The following is a 23,202-nucleotide window of genomic DNA, read 5'->3' on the forward strand; positions in this document are numbered from 1 at the left end:
TATAATATTGGGTTGATTCGCCCGATTGGATATGGATTGGGTCTAGTCCTAAGCTACTTGTCAGATCCAAATTTAGATAGGTTGGATCGGGGATCGAATTGTGGAGATAAAAGATTTGGTTTGAACTCGATCCATGATCTATATGATTATGGGTCTGGTTTTGACCCGACTTAAATTCAAACTGAAGCTTCGTCCAGGTCCGATATGGGCTTGGGTCGGTATGGTATCCAAATTGGGGTTGAAAAGAAACGGGTTGGGTCAGATTCAGAGCGAATTGCGAACCGACCCCAACTGGGTAGGCTGGGTAGGGGTTTTCGGAGCTCGGACCTGCTCCCGGGGACCCAAAGGATGGTCCCCGAGACCCGGACTTGGGTCCTGTAGTAACCGGGTCCGGTCCGGACCCTCTCTGGTTCGGACCCACCCACACGGATCTGGGACCCCCTGCGCGCAGGTGGGCTGTAATAGCGCCCCCACGTGCAGGTTCAGGGAAAGGGGTCTCGGGTTCTACTGATGTTGTGGTGCCAACAGTCTGGCCCAACGCCACGCTAGGGATTTGTGACCTAGGCCCAAACTGCAACACATGCACCATGGCGTGTGGCCAGGCCTGTGCACCAGTATTGACATTCGGGTACACGGCTAGGGCTCCAGGTTTTGGCTGAGACACACCAGCGACTAGGTTGGTAGTCGGGACAGGTCCCATGGTGACAGACGGTACCTGATGAGGATCGTTGGTGCGACCATGAAGGATCGACTAAACTGAGTCGGTTGATGTAACAAGTACATGACTGTCTGCACCGTCAACTAAATCTTCCCTTGTTTTCAATATTGAAGTTGTGTGTGTACCTCCGGATGACTCGACAGCCCCGAGCCGTTCGTCGATCCTGTCCACGCATCTCGACAAACCCACGACCTCTTCGCTGATGCGCTATAGATTTTCCTGAATCTGGGTTATTGCATCAAGTACCCGCAACATCGGATTGTCAACGACGGTTCCCCTCCACTCTTCTCCACCAGTAGGATCGTGCCTCGCCTCTTGGGCCATCCCGCTACCGAAGAAGGTAACCTAGCTCTGATACCACTTTGATGCAGGGAGGGTGCATCACTATCACGATAACAAGTGTCCACGTTGTTGTTCCTCAGTGCAGCAATAGAAACGAATCACCCACACACAAGCCTGACGCTATATATCGTGGATCTTTCTGGTGCCTGATCAGTTGTGCGGCAACAAGATAATCAAAGGAGTGCATGGTAAAGGATCAAATCAATGGATCTAATCAACATCTTTTTATTAAAAAGGACTAATTAATAAAGCATTACAATATTCAAAAGATAAATAGGCTAACAAATAGTGGCTGAATGTAAAGAAATAAACGCAAAACAATGTGAAAGAAAACCCACGACTGCAATGAACCAACAAAAGAAAACCAAAATAGAAGAATAAAAGGAACAAAAAAAAGGCGTGCGGCTGAAAAAAATAACAGAGCTTTTAATTTTTCCAAAATAGACTGTCGCACGCAACCCTAGGTTGGGTTATTTAAAGGGCTTTGGCTGGATCCAGGTCTCGGGTCCTGACCCGGCCCCAAGATGAACTCTGCTTGTTGTTGGATCTGGGGCGCCCCGGCTTGGGCCCTCTGTTCTCGCCTGGATTAGGTACGATGAGACCTCTTCTTCGTGCCTCGGTACAGCGGTCTGGATCAAATCCACCATCTGGATCCGATCATCAATCCCCTGGTGCAAATCCAGTCCAAAGCCTGGGTCCTGTTGTATGGATCTGGGTTCATCCTGATCTTCATCAGGATGTGTCAGCCATCAATGCGAGATGAGGGGGAGCCAGAAGATTTGTTCAAGGAGAGATCGAACGAGAAGTTGTGACCTGCGAAAGCCAAAACGAAAGAGAGAAACCTAGTTCGAACAATCGAAAAGGGTTAAAGGGGCAGGGCAGGTCCAAAATACCCATTTATAGGGCACCAAGCCTTATGAAGCTCGATAGGTCGATCAAGTTTGGCTCATTTGCTCATCCAAACCTCATACCATTGTTCAAGCTTGGCTCATTTACAGAATGACGAGCCACGAGATGAGCCTTAACTGAGCTGGCTCGGTTCGTTGTGCATTCCTAGGTGCATCCATTTTCTTTTGGATGGACGATTCTTTACTTATGGTCGTGCAGTTTAAGGATTGAGAAACAATAATTCTTATATTTTATGTTATTTTTTTGGCTAGCGTTGCAACAGAAGGCTAAAATTTTAAATTATATCTTTTCCATCTTCCGTTGAAGAAATTATTTTACTGACATAAACTTTGTGCCTTCAGCCTAACAGGGCTCTGCACACTGGCTGGCTAAGTGGGTCAACTTTAGGTGTTCAAGTTATGTTAAGAGTTTGATACGGACGTGGATGCCAATGATGGAAAACTATCCCCAGTGGATAAGAGAGGAGTACTTATGGAGTTTTACGCCATGGATATCGAAATAAGACCGCCATATCAATGTGGCCCCTCTTGGCATGTAACAGGACATTTGGACCATAATGATGGTTTCTCCTCATTATCACAATTTTGTACCTTCATCACTATGGGTTCAACACGTTTATGACTCCACTTTGAGATGGATGAGACAAAACATTATTACATTATACGTTGGATGTAAGACGAAACAAGCAAGAAGAAGCATCCAAGAAACCTGAACACTCTGCATTTGCAGTCTCAAAATAGGGTAAAATTAGCAGTCAAAGCAGACAACAACCCCATAACTAAAACGTCAGTTATGTCTCAATTTGAACATTGGACAAAGGCCAAAAACCTTATCAACATATACTAGGGATGTATGGCCAATATGAATACATCATAAAAGAAGAAAATGATTGTTAACTAAACTTCCCCAGATGTTGAAACTATCACAATCATTGGATTACATTGTTGAACAAGGCAAGTGTTCTCTATAAAATATTTGAGTGGTTGCTTATTTTTGGGTATCAATGACTTTGAAAGATATTAGTTAGGTATCAATATTTGGCTTCTGTTTGGGACATATTTTCTCTCATTGCATGAAATATGCATCAAACCAAGCTTGGATTGCATTCTTGAAGGTTAATGCTTCACATGATAGGCTCACCATGTGTTTAATTAATGTTTTTTTTCAACATGAAACTTAAATAGTTTGGTACAGTTAGTCTGCAGATTGAACTGTACATAAATAATGTTCCAAAAAATCTCTTTCCAAAGGGGGGTTGTCAATCAACTGTGAGGGTCTTTGAGCAGATGAGATGTAACACTCACCCCATGTTGAATCAGCCTAATTTTTAAATTATAGATGGTCAATTTTGAATTATAGATGGTCTACGCACACACACACACACACACGCATATATAGAGAGAGAGTCACTACAATATGAGAACTAAAAAACTTGCAAATTTTGAGAATTATAAATAAATAAAGTGAGCATCTGTATTATCGAGTTAGAAATTTGTTTCTGGCTTTTAAATTTCATTTTTGATGTATTGCATGTTCATTTACTCATTTATGGCCAATAAAGATATAATTGGCATTTATATAATTATTTTAGGTAATTAACTATTAAAAATATTAAAATTTATACTTAAATATATATATCTATGTGTGTCTATGACTTACCAATGTATTTTCACAATGTTTAAGCTTAACTAGATGTATTTAAGTAGATCGCAAATGAATTTTTATCAAAAAGGGTATTTTGGTTGAGAATAATTTAAGCAGATATTTTATTTCAAAATAGTAATTTAATTAAAAAGTTGCTAAACAATAATTTATTAGAGTTAAAGTAATTGTTTTCATCATAAGAAAGCTTAGGATTTGGTTTAGTAAAAGAAATGGATTTTTAATATGGACCCTTTATCCATATGGGTTCGGACCCAATGGGTCGACCCAAATTAGGATCTTTATGAATTTTAAACAATTAAATAAATATATATTTACTTTTATTTTTAAAAATTTAAATGTTATATATATAATGGTATAACTATCTTTTGAGTTTTGGACTTTTTAGAAACCAATTTAGGGTTTGGAATCGAATCGGACCCAAATTGAATCCGATTTGAAAGGGGTGCATGAAGTGTCTAATGAGAGGCTGGGTGGGGCCCACCAGGGCACCTGACCCCCCTCTATCTCCTTTTATTTCTCAAGCCCAAGGTTGACACCTCCATTCTCCTCTTTTTCCTCTTTTCGGTTTTGAGAAAAACTTTTCTCTTCTTCTTCTTCACCCTAGCCGACCCCTTACATTGGGATTCATGCCCAATTTTTTGCTAGGATTTGTTCCACTCACAACCCTCCATTGATGCCTATAAGTGACACTTCATTTCCTTCACCTTCTTCATCTATTCTTTTTTTTAAGAAATCCCTATAATCGATTTCCCTAATTGAGGGTTTCTTGTTTTTTGTGTACATTCTCGTCATTAGGAACCATGCCCAGCTGATCTATGCCATTTTTACCTTCAGCATTGTCATCCCCATCATCGCCAATCCTTCCATCTTCTATTTTGTATCAATTTTTCCAAGAAATTTGAGTTCTTGGGATTTGGGTGCTTTGGGAATCATGCAACAACATTGAAGTGGCTAGGGAATGTATCCAGACTCTCGAGGATGCCCAGCCATAGTCGACTAGCTCAGCCCTTATCGTTTGAGTTCACTACAAGAAAAATGTGGATTAGTGACAGACGTTATCCGTCGCTAAACTGTTTAGCGACAAATTTGCGACGGATTGGCATCGAATAGCATCCGTCAAAATTTCCTAGTCGCTAATTAGCGTCAAAATTGATCCGTCGCTAATTTGAGATGGATTAGCGAATGCCATGATCCGTCGCTAATCCATCACCAAATAAGCACGGATTTGGTTTTGTGATAGATACATATCCATCGCTATTTTAGCGATGGATTACATTCCATCGCAAAACCAAATATTACCAATGGATAATATCATTCGCTAATTCATCGCAAAATAAAAAAAAAAATTAATTGTTTTAAATATAAATATCGAGAAAAAGAAAGATTTTATATAAGGTAAGGGTGACAACACTAAACTTAAATGAATCGGGTCTGATCCATAAGAAATTGGGTCCCAAACAAAAGCCCATAAAAAAATTTTCTTCTGGGGGGTGTTGCCCCCCTAGAGCCCCGCCCACTGACCGCGCAACAGGACCCGCACTGGGGGGAACCCCTAGACCCCCCCTCTAGTAAGGGCAAAAAACACTGAATCAGGCTCCACAACTCATCAAGTACAAGTATCAGTGTGACATAGATACAGGGAAATGATGGCTATTGTGATCACATCCAAATTCGAATATCAAATTCTATATGCCTAAACAGTGCATAACTGTATTTTTATACTTTATATCAAAATTATTACATATAATTTTTTACAGTCACCAATACATAACTCTGATATACAAAATAAAAAATTCCATTTATCTAGAAGAGGAAAAGAACATAACATCATTGTTCCACAAAATACCCATAATACAAATACATAAGTAATATGGATTGCTATTGCAACAATTAACAACACAACAATAATATGTAAAAAGGCCCAAAGACTACTTTCTGGTCATGAAAGTCTGATGAGAATGCATAGCAGTGACATGCAATTCAGCATAATGGACAGAATCCTTACAACCAATGTTAGAAATTTAGAATACTGACCACTCCCTTCTATTTTTCTTTATTGATCCAATCACACTGGTATTCATATTAAAATGAATCCACCAGAAACTACACAAGTAGTTGTGACACATGCAACTGTAGTTCAAAAAAGAGTACAGAAAAATGCAGCCATGGCATAGGAAATGCCCATCTAAGCCTGAACATCACGTTCTGAACTACATCCCCTTGCAGATGTAGTTCAGAAAAGAGTAGAGATCATATTGGATAGGCTATGCAGATCTTTTCTATGGGGAGGACATAAGCCATGCTAGGATGGAATAGGGTCTCACCACCCACATGCAGAGGTTGACTCAGAATTTGGAAACTAGGTGCAGTGATATCAATGAAGAAATCTAATAAACTAGTGGCATTTAATAAAGTGTGATTACAGCTCAGGATGCTTTCTTTGCAATTGAGAATGCTATAAACCCTGACCCTCTACTGATTCCATTTGGATCTTTCATAACCTGTACCAGGGCCAACAAGAAAAACAAAAATGTCATAAACACAATCAGACCAGGAAAAAAAATAAAATGACAGAAAAGAGTAATAACCAGCCATTATTCCAAACTCAGAGAACAACTCTCGAAGTTTCTCATCACCTATGCTATCATCAAGATTCAAGTATAAATTTACCCCTTGAAATTTATCAGCTACTTCTGTTCAAATCTACTTCTCAACTCTATCTCTCTTTCAACTTTTTTTTTGTGTTTCCCAACATACCATTCTTTGTCATCAAACTTCTTTCCATTAAGAGCCTCAACAGCCTTGGCAGCATCATCAGCATTTTCAAAATTTACAAATCCAAAACATTTTGATTTTCCACCAGCCTCCCTCATTACTACAACACTAGTGATGACTCCATATTCACCAAAAAGGTTGCTTAAGTCATCTTAAGTAGTCATCTCTGAGAGATTCTTCACATATACATCATTAAACTGATGCAGAACATAATTAAGATCATATCGTGCAACTAGCATGTATCTTTGATGGTATATATGCTCCTATGTGGCCTCTGAGTTTCTGAATTTCAAACTTAAAACAAAATATATAAAATCTTCACAGCATTCTTTGCATATACCTTAAATAAACATATCATCCACATATATAACATGATCAATATATTCAAACATTTTATGAATGAATTATTTTCACTTTTGGTTGCAAATTATCCTGCCTTTAAATTGGTTTATGACAAGTTCAAACAATTTAACTATTTACCACAGTTTTTTATATTTTCTGCATGTACATAAACAACACTCATGCACCAAAGGGCATAACCATAGCAGGCCTCCTTCCTGATCCCAATCTGAGTAACAACCTCCAACATGGTATGTTAATTCTTTCAGCATCTTCCTCAACTAAATAGCTTTTGTTCCCAATATGCACCATAAAAATTGATACTGCAAGATAACAAAATAAAGCATTCAAGAGAATTTTTGAAAACCAAGTTCACAACTAACCGTGTAAATGGCTCTCCAGCAACCCCAATGGCATCAACTCATAGACTAGAAGGTGTTGATCTCCATCAACACAATAACCAATCAAATTGACAAGGTTAGGATGGTGCAAAAGGCTAAGCATCAGAACCTGCACCAAAAAATCTTTGTTACCTTGCAGGCCATTTCTGTTAAGTTGCTTCACATCATCCACCTGCAACATTCATGAATACAAGAATAACATCCACAAATCGACTAGAAAAGTAGCCTATCATCACCACTCCATAACTCACAAGGCATGCTTTGACAGACGCGCGACGAGCACTCGTCTCTCCTTGCACTCAAGTGATGCCTGGTCGAGCATGCTGGGCTCCCTGAACCGCCTCCAGATCTGCGCCACCCTAGGAGAAAAAAATGTGTCAAGCATCACAACCCCGCCATTTTCCTCGAGTGAAGCCCTCGATAGAGGATGTGCTTCCAGGACAACATTCCCCATCGCAGGGGAGGAGGCAGCTACGAAGCTCTTGTCGTCGCCGCCAGCGTCGGCCTTTCCTGGGGTGAGTCTCTATTTGAGCCACCCCTTCCTCTGAGGGGCAAACATCCTTCGGAGGCCGCCCTCTTCCCCGTCAGGCCGATTTGGGGGTAATCAGAGAGAGAGGGTTGCTTAGTGAATGACGACAATGGTAAGGTCTGGCTTCTGGGGTGGTATGGTTTCATCGACGGTGGTAGTGTCCAGCGACATCAGACGGTGGTAGAGTCTGACGGCTTTCCGTGTGGTCAAGAGCAGAGAGAGAGCAGGGGCAAGGGATCGAGTGAGAGAGAGGAGAGGTTGGCGATGGGGATGGCCAGAGAAAGAGAGGGTCAAGGGCAAGGATTCCATTGAGAGAGAGGAGGCCGATGACAGTGGTGGTGGGAGAGAGTGGGTCGGCGACGGTGGTGGCCAAAGAGAGGGCTGACGGGCAAGGGCTCGGTTGAGAGAAAGGGAGATAGAGAGAGGGAGAGAGTAGGGGGCAAGGGCTCGACTGAGAGAGAGGAGAGGTCGACGATGGAGATGGTCGTAGAAAGAGAGGGAAGACAATGGGGGGCAAGGGTTCTGTTCGAAAGAGAGAGAGAGGGAGGGAGAATCTCGTGCGGTTTAAATAAAAAATTAGCGACGGAAAAATTTTGTCGCAAATTAGCGCCGGAGTAGCGACAGAAAAATTTTGTCGCTCATTTGTCGTGAATTTGAGACAGAATTTGAGACAAAAAAATTCTATCGCTAATTAACAATGACATTTTTCTGTCGCTAATTCTACAACTAATTCTAATTTTAGAGACAACTAGTTTTCTCTAGCTAATCCGTCACAAATTTATGACGAAAATAATCCATCACAAATTTCTGTCGCTAATTAAAAATTTTCTTGTAGTGGTTGTTTGGATTGATTTTTGAGGAAATCGCCTTACTTGATCTCCAATTCGTGTTGATTTTTGTATGGAGATTTCTTTAACATCACCTCATGATTTGTGTAGCATTGTTGCACTTTTTGTCAATGTGAGAGTGCCCCAACTTAACCTATTGTATTGTTTCTTCTTGGTTTTGCACACTCACGACAAGTGTTTGACTATTTGCTTGTATTGTGGTTCATTGCAAATTTATGAAACCCTTAGAATTTTTGGGTTTTGTCATATTTATTTACCAAATCTATGAGGGTAAAAACCCTTAATTGAATTTTTAGAATATTTATCTAAGTTGTTTTGTCACAATCTTATGTGTTTTTTAGTTAAGTTAGCTAATGCATGTAGCATAGTTTCATGTTAGCATAATTAGATTTTTAATATGCCTAATAGTGGATTATATTAGTTTGTGATTAATTAGTAAGTTGAGCAAATAATTATAATTGTTTAATTAACATATTTAATTTTGTTTTATATATTATAAATTTTGGAATTTTAGTTTTGCCTTGTGAATTGTGTTGCATGCTAAGTGTTCAGTAAAATACCCAATAGAGAAAAAATTTCATATTTAGATGTTATTTTAAGCATGTTTCAAAACTTGTTTTAAAATATTAATTATGTGTATTTAAAACTCAGTTTCAAAGTGGCTTTATTAACATTTAAGTTGTAGTTTTGATTATGTCTCAAATGTGTCATAAATGCAAACGAGCAAATACGAATATGCATAGTTGACTAGGTTGATACACACATCATAATTTCAGTTTTGTGCAAGTACTCATGTATTGTTTATATACGCAATTGAATGTGCATAGATGCATGTGTTAATTCAATTTTAGATAAGTATCGAATATTTTAAATGCTTGCACTATGAATATGTGTGAATTGTCTTGCAGGTACCACAAAAATATGATGCTTAATGCTAAGTATCGCAAAATAGCTAAAGTCAAAGCACGTTGAAAAAATGTAATTGTTTATGAAATCGGGTAAACCACCTATGGTAGGTGAGTATGATGCATTGTGTCATGCGAATATTGAAATAAAGTTTGAAGATCATGCAAAGCATGCTTTGATTGTATGAGAATAAAAGTATTCTTCTTGTTATGGTACGAAGATCATATTTGACATGATTTTAGAATAGCGAAATATGAAGTGCTTTTGTAAGTACATGTTTGTGCATGCATGAATAATGTGAATGCATGAATGAAATGAATGCTTATGAAACATGAATATATATAAAGCATGTCATGTATGTTATAAATGTGTCATGTATAAGAATGTTAAATGAATAAATTATGCATGTGAGTATGAATTAAATATGACATTATCATGCACAAAATCATGTCATGAATGAATCATGCACGAAAACACATATGAATGAATCATGTATAAGAGCATGAGAAGGTTATCATGTGAGATAATGACACTGAAATGTGACATATGACTTAAAATAAAAAATGACCTTAGGACCATGGGTCCAAATGAGGCACTGGTGAAACCGAGCTCTTAGAGATAATTGGGTCCATCTTGATCTCAACAAGATGACTGAATTCATCCCAATCTCATGTCTTCCTTGGAGAGAGAAAAGTGAAACAAACATCATAAGCTATTAAACTATTGGAGGACTATGTGTGCCTCGTCCCCTTCTCATGGAAGTTATGGGGATAGGCCTACCTTGGGATTCACCGGGTAGGGCTAGAAACTCTGCAAAGTAAGAAAATATATTTCTTTTGATTTTATCTTGGGTAGTGTACATGGGCGTAGGTTGGTGCAAGGACTTTGTGTCTATCTCCCAATTGCTATATTGTAGGATTGACTGCCTAGGATAGACCCAATTAAGGCATATGAGAAATTGAAAATATATAGTATAATAAATACTCCTTTAGTTGTTTTTGGACAATTATACACTCTATTATTTCATGAGAATGAATGAATGAATACAATGTAATTGAATGTCATAAATATGGATTTCATTAACCCTTATTTTATAGATGATGGGAATCACACTTTAGCTATACAATTACAAACTTGATTTGTATTCATCAAGTTTGGTTTTGGATTTTCTACGGACACATTGTTAATGCCCTACAATATTACAGATATCATCTTGAAGGATTAAGGTGAAGGTCAGATTGTTGCGCACTCAAAGGGTCACTCTTACCTACTACGATCCTTGGGGGATCCAAACTTTTGCTTTTTTACAGACTTGTAAAACATTAAACTTTATTGTGATAGATCATTACTCATTTAAAGATTTGTAAATATTTTGAAATGAGATAAACGTGTGGATGTTGTTCCTTTCTCGTATGCAAAAATTAAAATTTCATTTTGAGTCTTAACTTTTTACGTAACTCCTCAAATGTCTTAACCCTTAAATGAATTTCATCTTCCGCATTTATTATATAAATTTTGATAGAATAATAAACTCAATCAAGTTGTGTCTACAAATAGTTTTGTACTGTATCTGAGAGGCTAATATACGTGCATACACTCAGGTGGGTTGTCTAGTATTTGGAATGGTTGTGACGTGGCCTAGAAGAACTCGTTGATAAATTACTTTTGAAAGTCATGTAAAATTTTACTTAAATAAAAAATTTCACATTTTCTTAAAATTTTGTGTTTTGAGAAAGTTTTTAAAAGGTTGACTTTTTTTTAGGGATGTTACAAGAACTAATGTGTAAACCATAATTTTCATGATTTTTTTGTTTTCTCTTGAATATGTGATCTACGTGCTTGTTTTATTAGAACTCTCTCTTGAATCGTCCAATTTTGATGCATAAACGAGATGTTTTTTAATGCTTAAAATCAATGGATCATAATCTTCATAAGTATTCAAGCATTCAAAAATCACATTTTTTCATTAAAAATACACTATCTAATGGTTGATTACTAGCAAATTCACTATTCCTAGCAAAATACACTACTCATTTTTTCATTGAACTAGGATTTTTGTGGTTTTTTATTTATTTTTTCTTAAATTTCACCATGCGGATATGATCTAGATGCTTGGTTTTATACTTTTGGATCATCTGATTATGATGCATAAGATATATCTTTTAAGGCTTCAAAATCAATGGATCAAATTTTTTGTAAATATTTAAGCATCTAAAAATTGTATTTTTTAATTGAAAAGGCGTGATCAAACAATTGATTCCTAGGAAATGAATTACTATTTTGTTTTAGTTTTAATTTCACAGAAATGAAAATGAGTGATCAAAATTAAGTTTTAGTTTTAGTACTAAATTTTACAAATGAAATTTCTTTGAGGGGGGTAGAATATAACACCTGCGATTTTTTTTAGTTTTAACTTTTAAATTTAGGTTAAAACAAGTTTCATATTCAAGTGAAATTTGAGAGTCTATGTTGACTAAGCAGTGTTTTAAACTCAAACTAGGTTTCAGAAGAGGCTTAGAGAGGTCATGCCCATCCCAGTAGAGGTGCCAAATACAGTCAATGTGGCTCATAAGGGTTCAAAGGTGACTCAGGGTTATTTGGATCTTCGATGAGTTAGGTTTGAATCCAAACCTGAGTTTGGATCCAATGTGAATTTGGATTTTATGTTTAGATATGGATCTTTAAATTTATTTTGGATTTGTATTTCTTTGTTTAGTTTCTAAATCCAACCCAAATGGAGATTAAATCTGGAACAAACTTTTAGATTTGGATCAAATTTTGGATCTGGATCAATTTTTTGGATATGAATCATTTTGGATCCAAACCCAAGTGAGATCCACTCCAGGTTCTAGAGACCTTAGTAGGAGGGTCTTTAGAACCCTAGAAGAATTTGAAGAGGGTGAAACACCCCCTCTTGTGGACCCCATAATTAATTAGGTTAATTAATTAGTAATTAAGATAAATTGCTAGCTAATTTAATTAAGTAGTTAGTTAGAGAAATTCTTGAATATGACTCTTAGGGATGAGATTAGGTTAGAATATCAATTAAATTAGGACTCTAAGGAGGGGACGTCCCCTTGTGGAGTTTTAATATAAAAAAAAAGAGAGAGAAGTCTCTCTCTTATCTTCTTCTTTTATATTCTCTTCTTCTTCATCTTTTTCTTCCTTCTTCTACTTTCTTAGAGCTTTTTCAGCAGCCATTGAAGTTTCTCTAAGGTGCTAGGATGGGAGACAGAGGTATTGGTGGTTCCAAAAATACACTTCAGGCATGATTCATCCTACGCATAGCATAGATCGGATGCAAAGACATAAACTATGCGTCTTGCCAATTGTACGGGCTGATCCATGGTAGATCAGATCTAGAATATATTTGAAAGTAGTTTTAAAAGTGTTTTTAATTCAATATTATGCTTTAAAATAGATTTACAAAATCATTTTTGGTAAATCTATGCCCGAAAGGCTAAACCAAAAAATCGAGTAACCCGAAACACATAGTTTTGTGTTCTTACATAATTTTAGATATTTAAACATTTCTTTCTAGCATGATTGGATGTATATTTACTTTTTTGCATGTGTTTACAGTATGAATCATGTTCATGTAAATTTATTTCATGTGTTTCATGGTGTTTTTGCATGCTAGCATCTTAAACTAGTCATTATGTGCAAAAATCATGATTTATTTTGATAATTTTGATTTCAAAGCATGTGTTATGATCATATGAGGCCTCTTTATAACTGTAGATGATGTTTAGATATTGTCCATGTATTGATGCATGATTAAAAATAGATATTTCAAGTTTATGCTTGAGTTTTCTTTTTTTTATCATGATTTATATTATATTCTTCATGCTATCTTGATTTTCTTGGCTGATCTATTATGGTAAAATAAATATACCTCTTAAATCATATCACCAATGGCCAAACTCTTTTACAAAAACCTTTTAGACATCTAGGAGGTATCTTAGAAAAATATTGGGCATTATTGGTGGTATGAAAGTGAGGGTTATGACTATTGCAACCCAAGACATAAATTTTGTCTTGTGTGTAGAATGATTCTTGATAGTCAGTTTTGTAAAAAAAATAGTAAATCAATGGTTTCAAGTTCATGACAGATTTTTTGATATGTTATGTATATTATATGAATCTATCTGAAAAAAATAAAAAATAAAAAATATATATATTTCATTTTTTATAAATCTTAAAGACTCACACAAGTGTAAAATTCAGGATTATGCAGAAAATTTGGATCTAGAACTGTCACAAACAGGGACCGGTCCAAAAAATCTAGAAAATTCATATGATAGATTTTTTTGGCAAACTTAGATGATTTTGAATGTCAAAAAGCATACCTTTAACTAGACAATTTGGGAGGACGAAATGTCTTCTGGATTGAGTTTGGTGACTACTTCTTTGGGAAGTAAGTTTCTGGCAAATTCTGTCAGAATAGAAAAACAGTCTTAGGCCCGTGAATTTCTATGGGCAAACAAAATCATTTTTTTGAGATCTACTATTAGATTTAAAAGTTAATAGCATCTGATATTACTGTGAATTTTTATAGAGTTATATCTATTCATTTTGATGGTCTATTAGACCCGTGAATAGCTTGCAAATTTTGATGTTATACAGTTCTTGATTTTAGATAATATCTTGACTTGTAAATTTATTTTTCTAAAATCATGTGCTTGATTATGATATGAGATGTTAATCATGTATATGTTGATATGGGATTTGCCATGAATATGTTGTATGTATGAATTAATTATGCATGATGGCATATGAGACTGCATATTAAATATAAGAATTAAGCATGATAATTAGGCCAAGTGGTATGCATAATCATGCATGTGTTATTCTATGAAGTTTATTGTTCATACTAAATTGAAATGAGTCTCATGCGTCATGGAGTGTAGTATATGGCATGTGTTATATTGTGAGTCATATGAGGCATGCATACATGGAGCTCAAATAAGAGTCAGGTTTGGTAGAACCAAGGTGTGCTTGTGAGTACCTGGTTTGGCCTTATTAAATATGCTCATATACACACACTTTAATTGGACTTTTTGGTGCTCCTTACTAGATAGCATGTACCTTGAGTTGGGTTTAAATGAGCTATGTTAGGACACCTCAATGACTGTAGGGCGTGGTATGGGTTCTTGCCTTGTGAGGTCATAATTTGAGATGCCCATAGTGGAGCTTTGGGGTTGTTGAGCCTGGTGCAGAGTGCACATAATGTGTAGTTAAACATATTATAAATAACACCTAATAGCTCATTTATTTTAGTAGCCTACTTTGGAGAGAGTAGGAGGTACACTCATTGACTGACACATTTTAATGGCATTGACACCTCTTAGGCCCTTAGTCATCGGTGTAGGGGGCTGGGGCTGTCAATTTATCCTAGTTAGACTGTCAGGCTTTGCAGAGTAAGAAATGATTCTTTGAACCACTGATAAGTTTCTCTCTCGGTTAAAGACCACTTTAGTAGATGTTTGGTCTGACTCTTCAAATCGATGGTTAATTAAAATACATATCATAATAAATCCTTGTCTGATTGCTGAGTTAAGATTAGGTCTTGAGTGTGTACCCTTCAGGAAAGAAAAGAAAAGCAATGCATTAGACTAGGTTCATCAGTGGTTAAATGATTCATTGAATATTAGCATAAATTTTTATGCATGTCATGTATAATTTCTAATTCATGCATATGTTGGTATACATGGAACTATTTGATTATTATCTTGATTACTAATAATATGATGCATGTACGTTATTTGATGGTATGAATGAATTATCATGTAATCCTGAATGATTAAATTATTATTATTGGAATTTTTAATTGTGTTAAGTTTATATGCTATAACATGCTATGATTTATTTGCATTGGAAAAGATGTATGTTTTATATACTTGTATTATTTTTATTCATATGTATATGGTATTTTTCTACTGGGTTGTAGCTAATGCCCTTATATTTTAATATTTCAGGTAACGAATAAGCTGGAAGGTGATGATAGAAAGGCTCGAGGTGGCTTCAAAAGAGTCACATTCCTTTAGGTTGTTGGATTGACTAAATCATTTTATTTACTTTATTATTTTCTTTTAGCCCTGTAAACTCTGATATTTGAAAGACTAGTATTTGATTTATTACAATTCAATTAATAGTTTGATTCAATTATTTTAGTCTTACATGTGTGAGTTGTAAATTGTAACCTGCTCAAGTTTTGAATCGTATTTTAAAAAGGGTTTTCACTGTGTTCCTAAAAATCGTGTAAAGGGGTTTGAAAAAAAAATCCTAAAATTTCCAGTTTAAAAAATTAGGGTGTTACATGGGTCCACCTCTTCTAAATTTGTATATAATATTTTTTGGCAAATCTAGCCATATTGATGTGATCTCTAAGGTTGAGAACATATGAATAGACTCTTGGATCAAATTTCTTTTGATGTGTAAATAAGACTTTACAAGGATCCAAAAATTAATAGTTTTAAAATTTTAAAAAAATTCTATCATAAAATCTTACCTACACATCAAAAAAATTTAACCAAAGATTCTAATCATATGTTTCTCATGTTCAAATTTATACAACTTAATATGTTTTCATATAAGCTCTTGCAACCAAAATTGGTAAACCCATGATAAGATCTTGCATAAGTCATAGTTTCATGCAATATCAAAATACAGTCATATTTGAATTTTCATTATTTCCATCAAAAGTTATGCAAGACCATATAAAATATCCAACAAGAGGCACCTTTGATGGTATTAGGTGCCTTGGATTCCGTTTACCCATGAGTTGAACGGTAGTGCAAACACCAGCATTTTTTGCTCGTTATTCAGCCATCCATTTTTTGTGCTCTAAATACCTTTCATCTAAACCATCAATGGCTCTGAAAATTTTTGTGGGACCCATCTGCAAAGTAAACTATCCAAAGTTGGTATTTGAGTTGTCCATCATAGCATGGATGAACGGCATCCAAGGCTTACAGGTGCCTCTGACCTGACTCTATCTCTTTTCATCACGTGACAACCTATGTTTTACTCATTGCCTTACAAGATCACCAGATCAGACATGCTCATGTATATCAAGGGGGAGGGCCCATTAAGTGACCTGGTTATGGGCGAGGGTTCCTCATCATAAAAAAAAAATACAATATCACCAAATCAGACATGTACATGCTTATCGTAGAGGAAATGATTTCACTTACTACAAAATCCTCCTGCCAATATTCCTCCTTAACCAACCATCTTGTTACAGATACTCAAGACTTATATTTTAACCACAAACACCCATTTTATTCCCAACCTTTATTCATCATGTCAGGTACTGAAACCATTTTGATGCATGTCAATTAATTTTAAACATCTCATTTGTTTCCTCATTGTTTCAACTAACTCGAGCCATGCATGTCATTTGTAATTGACACATACACATGTTATTCTCTTATATAATTAATATCATTTCATCTATAATTGGTTTTAACATAAACTTAAGACAAACCACTTACTGTTCCTGAGATGGTTTAAGAATTTAAGTGTATTCCTCCCACAGACATATTGTTCATAATTATGAATTTTGTGGTATAATTTAAGAATTTAAGTGTATCCTCGCAGATATATTGTTCATAATTATGAATTTTTCACCATAGTTTAAGAATTTGAATGATAATTTAGACAGCTTAAGTTAATTGTAGAAATATAAGCTGTTCATTGAGTAAACATTGATGATTTCATTGTCTTATCCAAGATCTTTTGCACTTGATGATCTTTTTTATCCTTTTGGATAAACTAGACTTTGGTTTCCCACAACGAAGACAAGGTTGCACGAATCACAATTTTATCCATTGGATGCTAAAACCTATGGTTCAGTGGTTTTGCTTAGGATAAAAATTGGATGATATGGTAGGAATGGTACTGCATGCTATTCAAATTTTGGCGTTGATTTAAGTATGGGTTATTTACAAAAATGTACACAAAATTCCTTTTATAATTTAAATTCATGCCAAAAAAATTTGGTACTTCGGATGAATACCTCATTTATTTTATGCTTAATCAAAAGTATAATGTGGCTAGTTTCAAAGCCTTTCCTATTTTCTCTCACTTATGATTTTACCCTTAAAGAAAAAAAAATGAGGATGAAGTAAATTTATTAAATGGGTGATGAGAAATCACAAGGGCAAAAGATAACAATGTACAAAAGGGTTCACCCTTAAAGAAAAAATTACTTTATATATATATATATATATATATGTGTGTGTGTGTGTGTGTGTGTGTCTGTGTGTGTGTGTGTGTGTGTGTGTTAGAAGGTTTATCACCTCTAAGACTCCAGATTCATTTTTGAGATGAGATCATCGCTCACAATTCATGAAAATATTGGCAGCTTAGACATGCTATAAAACATCTTATTTGAGTAAACTTTAACACATGAAAAATAATATATATATATATATATCTATATAGAAAAGGTGGTTGTTGTGCAAACCTTAGTTGTGCAGATACCAGTGCAAGCACCTGGGCCGTCCATCGCGGCCTTGATGGATGACTCATGCAAAAATGTGAATTTTTTGCATGGTTTTGTTACAGCCTCTAAATCCTTAAAAGGCAAAAAACTCCAGTGGAGTCCCGTAGGTAGCTGCGCATGCAGCTACCACTCACTCTCTCTTTATATATATGGTAAATATTGGCTACTAATGAAGGTAAGGAACTAATGAGTAGAAATCACTTTTTTCTTAAAAAATTTACAATTTTTTATAGATCAAATGTTATGGATGTGATCTGCATAGTTTGTTTAGTATGAAACTTGTTTTGAATCATGTGATTATAACAAGTAATTAGATTTTTAAAGGGGTCCGAAAATCAATGGCCCATAATATGCCAAAAATTTCATAACTCAAAAGATCACATTTTTAGATCAGAAAATCATAATCCAAGCCTTGATCCTTGCAAATAAACCATGATGAATACTTCTATGTGGTTAGATTTAGTCTATACAACTTGCACCTATTATTTCTAGCTCATTAGTTTCTTACCTTCATTAGTAGAAAATATTTTTCCATACATAAATAAATATATATAGCTTCTATGGTGGTACTGTATCACCATAACTTCTTACGTGGTACACGTTTGATTTACATATATCTAAGCTCCAACCACCAAATCTAACTTTTGGATGATGTTTAGCAGTCCTATTTGCAATTTTCACGTGTTAAAGTTGACTCAAATGTTTTATAGCATTTCTACCCCTATTTTCATAAATTATAAGCCATTGATTTTTCACCATCTCAAAAATGAGCTTGATGGTGTATTATACATGATATAACCATATAACATATTAAATAAACAATATTAAACACATCTGTGTGGTGAGATTTACCATTTGGTGGTTAGATCCATACAAACAAGAGTGCCTACCACCATAAGTATCATGCTACGGAACCACCATATATTTTTCCATATTTTCCTATATATATAAAAGGGCATGTATGAAATCTGGGCACTATGATGGGTGTTTATGCATTTGGTGGTCCTGAGGTAAAATCTTGGTCAAACTACCTTGGTGGTCTTGTTTGGAATCTAGGCACTAGGATGGGTGTTTATGCATTTGGGATGGAAAGTGAGGCTCTTTCTCCTTTGTATTTACACTAAATCATGGATTTGGCAACTGCCACTTCTTACAATGCTTAAACTTTGATAAAACACTCATGTCAGCTACAAATTTCAAACAGACCCTAAGAGTATGCACCATATTGTTTCTTTGCCTAAAAGTAAGTAAAAGAAATGTTGCTTTGAGGTTTCTAGAAAGCGAGTAGCTTTAACTTTTTATATTTTAAATTATAAAGTATACTTTTTATTTTTTATGAAAAAAATGTTTTGACTTTTTGTTTTCCTTCAAATCCTAAAGACTGATAATGCCCAAAAAGTAACTATGCAGTTTTAAAAAATTTCATTATTTTTAAAAGCATTTTGATCATCTCTCTCTCTCTATAGAGAGAGAGAAAGAGAGGAAAGATTTGATGAGGGCATAATGCAGAAAAAGGTACTTGATGAGGATAAAGTTGGTGTGGTCTTGAGTTACCCATGGTGAAGAAGGGAGACCAGTTACCACGGGAGTGAAATTGAGTGACTAAGGAGAAACTCGTATGATTTTGAATTACAAATTGTTCTTAGTATGAATTTGAATTATAAAAGAAAACTAAGCAAATTTTTTTGTAAATAACCCTTTAAATTTTAGGTTTGTCATTCTAAGGTTGCTTAAAACTTCCTAACAACTGAAAATCATGATATATTTGGTAAGATCATGATTTGGATCATGAATCAACTACAGGGTCTATATATATATATATATATATATATACATGATGAACAGGACCTAGTTAAAGGCATGATTAATTATGTCCCAAAAAAACTACTGCTAAAGTTCCCATTTTGCCAAGTGATATTGCAAGTCCAAAATGCAACTTGTAGTTATTTTAAAACAATGCATGGTTGCCCTGGAGTCCCTATCAGGGACAGGAAATGCAACGAACTTGTATATCCTAAAGCCATCCATGAAAATTTCATCAGCTTGGCCATATTTGACTTGCTAATAAACAAGAAAGACACCCCCTTCAAGTTGATAGAGCTATTTCATTAGTTCTTATTATCATTATCAACAATGCATATATTTTCAACATAAAAGTATTACTTTCAAATGGTGTTTGAAGCCCCATCAGATTTTGGCTGTTTTCTGAGAATGACATCTTGTTTCAAATTGGAAAAAAATAGCCCGTTAATAACCTCAAGAAGAAACCTGTTGAAAGCTTTTGTTTTTGCTTTTACCCGCAGATATTCCAAATACAAATATTATTGATGATTTGGTCAATATTGGCCATTCACAACTAAGTTTTAGATCAATAACTTGTGACCAACATAGTTAGGCAACCTGCTAAGCCCTTGTTTTAGCTTTACTTGTAGTACCATTTCATCCAATCGTTAATGATGGCATAATGCCTTGCCTCTCTTTCTCTCTCTATTTTTCTAGATAATGGAAGAAAAACTGCCTCATTCACAGAATTCATTGGTGTAAAACCTTAGGTCCCTCTTGTCCATTAGGAAGTAGACCCAACTTCGTCCTTGTGGCAAAGTATATGCAGTTGTGGGCTTCTAACTGGTGATGTCCCATAATGCCTTGCCTCCTATTAACAACAATTTAAGCAAAAAAAACAAGGGAGGTGGGAGGGGGAGGGGTTTTGCTTGTCTATTTGAATGACTCACTAAAAAGAAAATATCAGAACTTTTTTTATATTTATTTGTTTATGAGAGAGAGAGAGAGAGAGAGAGAGAGAGACTTGTAGTTGAACATGGTATGCCTTGTGTCTGGAGAAGTGGCCGATCATTCATCTGAAGGCGTACTTTATTTGTGTACTTCAATACGAAGGGCTCTCTCTATGCTTATCAGATGATATGCAAGAACTAAGAAGATAATGGCCATGCAATTGGCAAAAAGAATCTAGTCCTTTGACAGAGGATACAAAGCATCCTATGCCGATCCTAACTGTCCAGTTGATGCATCTTGAGGGCTCTAATCAGTCCACATCCAGGTGAGAATGTGGACCAGTTTTATCCATTTGTTGGACAGCTAAGATTGAATGTAGGATAGAACCCATCTTATGTCAAATGATGGGACCCATACTCGCCAACTGGAGGGCGCCCACAGAGTTTTGCATCGCAGATACAGCAAAACATACTCACGGCATGCTAAAACCAGCTTGGCCTGCTCTCCCGTGCCGTTTTTCCTTTAAAAAAAAGAAAACATTTACCTTTCAAAACAATTGTTCTATCTAGGGGTGGCAAAATCTGACTTGACCCGCCAACCCGCTTCTTAGCCGGGTTAGGGTTTTGCTTAAACGGGTTCGTGTCGTAAATGGGTCGACCCGCCTAACCCGTTTATTAAACGGGTCGTGTTCATGTTAGGGGTATGCCAACCCGTTTGACCCGTTTAATAAACGGGTTAGGCGGGTGGGTCAACCCGTTTACACGAACCCGTTAACCTGCAACCCGTTTATATATATTAACTTATCTAACCCTAACTCCTAACTTTACACTTTAGTCACCCACCTAACTCCTTCCTTCTCAGCCGCAGCCGAGAGCCGGGAGACCTCTCCTCTCCAGTGGTGGTGTGCGCCTGTGCGGTTATCGTGTCTATGTTATCGGGTCGACCCATTTAATAAACGGGTCGCCATGTCGTGTAATTGTGTTGTGTCGACCTGACCCGTTTATTAAACGGGTTAACCGTGTTGTGTCAGGTTACCCGTTTAATAAATGGGTTGTGTTCGTGTTTGCCACATCCGACCCGTTTAATAAAACGGGTCGTGTTCGTGTTGAGGTATTCTGACCCGCCAACCCCGACCCTATTGCCACCCCTAGTTCTATCACTGTACAAAGGGCCAGGAAGGTTATATATGGCTCCAGCATTGTCACGTGAAGCCATCCACTCCATAAATTTTATGAATCAAATTTTCACAGCCCGCAACTTTGCCTGCATTCAATGGATGTCTCTGGCCTTATCTCCTTTAACCAGACCAGTCCTACTCAATGTTAAAGCATGTTTGTAAATCTCCTCAATGGCTGTGGGGGTGGTTGGGTTTTGAGGGGTTTTAGAAATGATCAATAACAAGCAGTAGGAAACACTGCATGAGATAACAGTGTTCATTTGGAAAACCAACAACCCCAGATGGTACGTGAGGTCACTCACATGAACACCACAGTTTACGGTTTGCACATTAAAATATCAAAAATATTTTTATTGACTAAAAATCAAGAAAACTGTGTCCTCATGTATTATTTTTCAAAAATTTCATGAATTCGTGTCATGAGCCAGGTCATACCGTATCTTTGTGACATGGTTCCCAATAATTTCATTTGTGCTACAAAACAATAAGCGTGTGCCTCAACAGAAAGTACAAGTAAAATTCAAGTGTGCCTAACAGTGAGTTATGAAGACCCTTTTTTTCTGAAGAAGAATAAATTACTCAATCATGAAGTGTACCAAAATATCTTGTATATTATGGTAAGCTTGCTTTTATTAGCAGTATGGAACTACGGAACCACTGGCTGGAATGGTTGCAGTTCTTTCAGGCGGGGCAGGTTATATGTCCCCTCAGGAACACGCACTGTAGTGGGTCTCCACTGAGCGCCGCATGGCGCTCAGTGGGGTGCATGAGGGAGCTGTACACCGCCGTGCATCCTGCAGGTTGATGTGCGGCGGGCTCTCCCGTACACCCCACTGAGCGTCACGCAGCGCTCAATGGGGACTCCGGAACATGCACTGTAGCTACAGTGCATGTTCGGGGGTGCACACGCAACACCCTCTCGTTCTTTCAGTACCTAACATTGGAATGGAGAGTAGGTGTTTGTGATTGATGAGTTTTTTCAGGGTTTTTTTGTTTTATTTTTAAATTCTAACTGTACATATGTTATCTATTAACTTGATTTTATAGGGATCAGCTCCTGAAGTTTTCAATTCAGACACATGGGTGGTTTTTATAAGGTTCGATCCAAAATCTTTGTAAATTTTTTAGGCTCCAAATATTATTTTTTTCATCGAAAACACATGATCCAGGTACAGATTCCTCTTAAATCGACTATGCCCAAGGGTTGGAACTGAAAAAAAACACCCAAGAAAAACCCATCAAGCACCTACTCTCTACTCCTAACATTAATTACATTGCATCAAGTGACTTAAATATTGTTGCAATAGATTGGTTAGTTGGGTGTTTTTCTTGTCAATTACTCTAGAAGATT

The 23,202-nt window shown here is 36.3% G+C and overlaps 1 protein-coding gene across 1 annotated transcript; it reads right to left on the reverse strand.

Annotated features, from left to right (window-relative positions):
* Window positions 1-6,928: 6,928 nt before the first annotated feature.
* Window positions 6,929-17,944, reverse strand: LOC149828781 (receptor-like cytoplasmic kinase 185). The gene is made up of 4 exons (XM_090017140.1): window positions 17,903-17,944; window positions 7,433-7,672; window positions 7,132-7,321; window positions 6,929-7,071 (listed from the first exon to the last, which is right to left on the reverse strand). The coding sequence occupies exons 1-4, from the start codon at window positions 17,942-17,944 to the stop codon at window positions 6,929-6,931; spliced, it is 615 nt and encodes a 204-aa protein (XP_089873266.1).
* Window positions 17,945-23,202: the final 5,258 nt, after the last annotated feature.

Source organism: Nuphar pumila, chromosome 9, assembly GCF_984573655.1.
Source record: "Nuphar pumila chromosome 9, dmNupPumi1.hap1.1, whole genome shotgun sequence".
Taxonomy (NCBI): Eukaryota; Viridiplantae; Streptophyta; class Magnoliopsida; order Nymphaeales; family Nymphaeaceae; genus Nuphar; species Nuphar pumila.

What these genes read in the sequence shown, in the direction of transcription:
- LOC149828781 (XM_090017140.1), bottom strand. Translation starts at nt 17,944, where the DNA reads ATGGACGGCCCAGGTGCTTGCACTGGTATCTGCACAACTAAG. An exon ending in CTGGTATCTGCACAACTAAG is followed by an intron (nt 7,673 to 17,902) that starts GTTTGCACAACA and finishes TGGCTCAAATAG; the next exon opens with AGACTCACCCCAGGAAAGGC. An exon ending in TTGAGTGCAAGGAGAGACGA is followed by an intron (nt 7,322 to 7,432) that starts GTGCTCGTCGCG and finishes TGAATGTTGCAG; the next exon opens with GTGGATGATGTGAAGCAACT.